The sequence below is a fragment of the Rhinopithecus bieti genome, unplaced genomic scaffold (assembly GCF_001698545.2).
Source record: "Rhinopithecus bieti isolate Rb0 unplaced genomic scaffold, ASM169854v2 scaffold_19603, whole genome shotgun sequence".
Taxonomy (NCBI): Eukaryota; Metazoa; Chordata; class Mammalia; order Primates; family Cercopithecidae; genus Rhinopithecus; species Rhinopithecus bieti.
In genome coordinates, this window is record NW_016809484.1 from 860,010 (window position 1) to 864,926 (window position 4,917).

At 49.2% G+C, this 4,917-nt stretch overlaps 1 protein-coding gene across 1 annotated transcript; it reads right to left on the reverse strand.

Moving 5' to 3' along the window:
* Positions 1 to 320: 320 nt before the first annotated feature.
* On the reverse strand, positions 321 to 4,578 carry LOC108540452 (uncharacterized). Its single transcript, XM_017889528.1, has 2 exons — positions 3,208 to 4,578; positions 321 to 413 (listed from the first exon to the last, which is right to left on the reverse strand). Exon 1 carries the CDS (start codon positions 4,007 to 4,009, stop codon positions 3,272 to 3,274), a length of 738 nt encoding a protein of 245 aa, XP_017745017.1. The 5' UTR covers positions 4,010 to 4,578; the 3' UTR covers positions 321 to 413; positions 3,208 to 3,271.
* Positions 4,579 to 4,917: the final 339 nt, after the last annotated feature.

Genomic DNA, 4,917 nt, shown 5'->3' on the forward strand with positions numbered 1-4,917 from the left:
CTGTTGGAGAGGGGTGTGCTAGTTCTGCATGTTGTCTCAGGAGTTGTCTCAAGAGGGTGAGGTATGGGAGATAAGTTGCCAGCGGGGAAGAAAGGGTGGGTAACTGCTGGAGGGTGAGGGGCCGGCCGTAAACTAATTCAAACGGACTGAGGCCTGTTGGACTCCGTGGGGCTGCTCGCAGCCGGGTTAGGGCCAGGGGAAGGAGAGTTACCCACGATTGTCGAGTCTCGAGGGAGAGTTTGGTGAGTTGCTGCTTAATGAGCCCGTTGGCCTTCTCTACTTTACCAGAAGACTGAGGTCTATAAGGGATGTGGAGTTTCCAGGTGATGTGTAGGAGGGCTGCCACCTGTTGGACTACCTTGGAGATGAATGCTGGGCCGTTGTCAGACTGAAGAGTGAGCGGGAGGCCAAACCTAGGAATAATGTGTTCAGTGAGTATGGAGGCAACTATATTGGCGGTTTCTCCTGTAGTAGGATAGGCTTCTATCCATCCTGAAAAAGTATCAACGAGGGTTAAGAGATATTTGAATTTTTTATGCCTTGGCATGTGGGTAAAGTCAATTTGCCAATCTTCGCCTGGTTGGTGCCCTCTGAGTTGATGGCTCGGATGGGGGTTGCGCAATGCGCCTTGAGGGTTTGACTTGAGACATGTGGAACACTGTCGGTTGATTATAATTAGGTGTTTCATGAGTGTGGGGCAGTGAATGAGGGGGCTTAGGAGGTTATATAAAGCTTTGGGTCCTATGTGTAGGGAATTATGTATGTCTTTTAGAATGGTGTGGAGTTGAGTTTCAGGAATAACTAATTTATTATTGAGGTAAATCCAATTGTCTGCGGCTAGTTTGGCTGTTGAATCTTGTAATAGTTTGGTCTTTTCCTCTTGGGTATAAGTAGGGGTATATTGAGGAGAGAGAAAACAAATAGAGGGAAGCGTGGGAGTGGAGAATCCGGCTGCCGACTTGGCAGTGGTGTCGGCAAAGTTATTGCCAGCCGCCACCGAGTTAGATGGAGTCTGATGACCTTTACAGTGTATGATGGCTGCTCTGGAAGGTGCTGATAAAGCGTCTAGCAGTTTGAGTATCTGTTTTTTGTTGACTATAGGGGTACCACTGGTGGTTAGGAACCCTCTCTCTTTCCAGATGACAGAGTGGGTGTGTGCAATCAAGAAGGCATACTTGGAGTCTGTGTATATGTTTACCGTTTTTCCTCTGGATAGGAGGAGAGCCCTAGTTAGTGCGATAAGTTCTGCCTGCTGTGATGTTGTTCCTTGTGGTAAAGGCTTAGCTTCTAGGACAGCAGAAGATGTAACTACCGCGTATCCTGCCTGTCTGTTTCCTAGAGAATTTATAAAAGAACTGCCATCTACAAATAGGGTTAACTGTGAGCCTTCCAATGGCTGGTCATGTAAATGTAAGTGACTAGGTGGTTGGGCCTCTAAAAGTTCTGGACAGGAGTGTTCAGTACTAGGTTGCTTGAGAGGGTCAGGAAGTAGGGTTGCTGGATTCAGAGAGGAACAGACTCCTAGGGCAATGGTGGAGTCTTCTATGAATAAGAGGTGAAAGAGTTGGAGTCTGGACGGGGTTAGATGGCTAATACTTCTGTGGGCAATAAGATCTTGAAGGCGGTGAGTAGAGAAGACTGTTAGGTTACCACCCCTAATGAGTTTCTTTGCTTCTTGGGTTAGACAGGCTGCTGCTGCTAGGGCCCGAAGACAGGGCTGCCACCCTTGTACGGTGGGGTCTAATTGTTTAGATAGATATGCCACGGGGCGGTAGGTGGCGCCTATAGATTGGGCTAAAAGACCCACTGCAACTTTTTGTCTTTCATCTGTGAAAAGCTGGAAGGGGCGTTGGAAGTCTGGGAGTGAGAGAGTAGGATGTGAGAGAAGGCAGTTTTTCAGGTGAGTGAAATGTTTATAGATTAACTTTGGGTTAGACAAAGGTCCTTGGGGAGTCTCCTTGACAGCTGCATATAGAGGCTTAGCCAAGATTCCGAAATTAGGAATCCAGTGTCTGAAAAATCCTACTAGGCCTAGGAAGGATTGAATTTCCTTAGCGTCTTGAGGAGGAGAAAGATTTTGTATTAGAGTTAAGCGGTCTGTAGTAAGTGAGCGCGTCGTAGGAGTGATCTCAATACCTAAATATATGACACATTGTTGTGCGAGTTGAGCTTTGTGTTTGGATATTCGGTAACCTTTGGATCCTAGATGATTAAGGAGGATCGCAGTGTCTAAAAGAGAGTCCTGTCCCGTGGGACTACAGAGTAAAAGGTCATCTACATATTGGAGAATTTTACTATTGGTAAGAGGACAGGAGGCTAAGTCTTTTGCTAGGGCCTGCCCAAAGAAATGGGGGCTGTCTCGGAACCCTTGGGGAAGCACTGTCCATGTCAGTTGGGTGGAGGTATGGGTGTCTGGGTCTTCCCATGTAAAAGCAAAAAGAAACTGACAATCTGGGTGCAGGGGAATAGTGAAAAATGCATCTTTTAGATCCAGTACAGTAAAGTGTGTTGTATTAGGTGGAATGAGAGAAAGAAGGGTATAGGGGTTGGGAACTACCGGATGGGTGGGACAAACAGCTTCGTTGATAAGACGAAGATCCTGCACTAACCGAAAAGTTCCATCTGCCTTCTTTACAGGTAGGATTGGGGTGTTACAGGGAGAATGAATGGGGATGAGGATGTGTTGGCTGAGTAACCTAGTAATGATTGGTTTTAGTCCTCGTAAGTGCTGTGGAGAGAGAGAGAACTGTGGGCGGGTTGGAAACTGAGATGGTTTCTTAAGTTTTATAAGTATTGGTGGATGATGGTCCGCCACGACAGGAGTGGAGGTGTCCCACACTTGGGGGTCGATAGGAATGGGGAAATCGGGGAAAGGGTTAGTAGGATTGTTGGAGTCATTTGAGTTAGTCAATACTAGAAGCAGATGGCGGGTAGGGTGGGGGGCGCTAGTAGGGATGGAGATACAGGCTTTCAGTTGACTTAAAACATCTCGGCCCAGTAGGGGAGTGGGGCATGAGGGGATAATGAGGAACGAGTGTGCAAAATAGTTGTTGGCCAGGCAGCAATTAAGGGGTGGGGTTTTTCGAGGGCTGGACGGGGAGCCATTGACTCCTACAACAGAAATATTGGAGGGAAGGCTAGGCCCTTCGAAAGACGGCAAAACAGAGTAGGTAGCCCCGCTGTCGATTAAAAAATTAATTGTCTTACCCGCTACCAGGAGAGTTACCCGCGGCTCGGCGAGGGTGATGGGGGTCCCCGAGTCCCGGCACCTTCAGTCGTCATCCAGATGTAAGAGCTGGAAGGAGCTCCCAGGGTCCTGAGAAGGGACATCACGTTGAGGCGCCATGCCCGTTTTCAGGGTGGGGCAGTCAGACTTCCAGTGCCCTTCTTCATGGCATGCTGGACAAGGAGTTGTTGGCAGACGAGGGTTAGGACACTTTTTAGCCCAGTGTCCAGCTACTCCGCACTTGTAGCACGGCCGCACTGGCTCAGACGGTTGGGGACTCTGGGGACATCTATTAGCCCAATGCCCTGGGTTACCGCATTTATAGCAAGCCCCTTTTATTGTCTTTGAGCCTCCGGGGGTTTTGCTCTCCAGTTTTGGGTTACGGCTAGGCTGCAAAGCAGCAACTAAGGCTTGAGTCTGGAGCTGTACCTTCTGCTTTAGGCGGGCCTGTCGTTGGGCCTCAGCCGTTTCCTCCCTTGAATTATAGACCTTGAAGGCCGACTTGACTAGGTCTTGAATAGGAGTTTGAGGTCCATCCTCTGCCTTTTGGAGTTTTTTCCGAATATCCGAGGCCGATTGTGAAATAAAATATGATGCTAGAATAGTGGCCCCGGCTGGGGAAGCTGGGTCTAACCGAGTGTATTGAATTAAAGCCTCAGTTAGCCTGTTTAAAAATGTGGCCGGGTTCTCATCTGGACCTTGAATAATTTCTTTTAGTTTATTAAAATTTACTACCTTATTTGAGGCCGCCTGCATACCAGCCAGAAGACATTGAGTCATCATATCTCGTCTTCGGCGGCCTGGCTGGCCTACTTGATAGTTCCAGTCTGGGTCTATAGAGGGGACTGCTTGTTCCCCTAGTGGGAACGCAGGGTCTGTTAAGTGTAATTGGTTGGCATGCTGCCTGGCGGCCACTAGGATGCGCTCTTGCTCCTCAGGGTTTAGAGTAGAGGTAAGAATAACCTGGAGATCATGCCAGGTTAAATCGTAGGCCTGGCAAAGGTATCTAAATTCTTTGGTATAAATTGTAGGGTTGGCAGAAAAATCTCCTAGGCGTCTTTCAATCTTTGAAAGATCTGCTAATGAAAAGGGAACATGAACTCTAACTACGCCCTCTGCTCCGGCCACCTCACGCAAGGGTGCTAAGACCGCAGGGGGGTTGGATAGGGTGGGAGTAGGAGCGGGGGCAGTTAGGCAATCTTTAGAGCGGGTATGGGCAGAGATAGGCGAACTAAGATGACCAGGCGGAAGTGCCGAGGGGTCGGAGGGAAGTGTAGCCTCAACAATGGTGGGAGGGGCTGAGGAGGGAGGCGGAACAACCGCCAGAGCGGGAGGGGGAGGTGGAGCCGAAAGAGGAGGTGGGGCCGAAGCGGGAGGGGGAGGTGGGGTATACGGCGGGAGTGGAAGGGAGGGAGGGGAAGTAAGGTCTTCGGGCAACTCAGACAGGAAAGATGACTCCTCTTTTTCGGACTTTGTTAGGCCTGCGTCCTTAGCCAACATGACTTGAGCCAAGGAACACTGGCCACACAGGTCCGGACGAGAACGCAAGGCCCAAAATCCTTGTATATAATTAATTTCGGACCACTTGCCTAAGCGTTGACAAAAACTACTGAGGTCGGTTAAAATGTTACGGTCTAGAGTGCCCTCAGGCGGCCATTGAGACTGATTGTCTAATTTATATTGTGGCCACG

Bases quoted from the DNA above. Each gene is read 5' to 3' on its own strand.
- LOC108540452 (XM_017889528.1), bottom strand. From the start codon at position 4,009: ATGATGACTCAATGTCTTCTGGCTGGTATGCAGGCGGCCTCAAATAAG.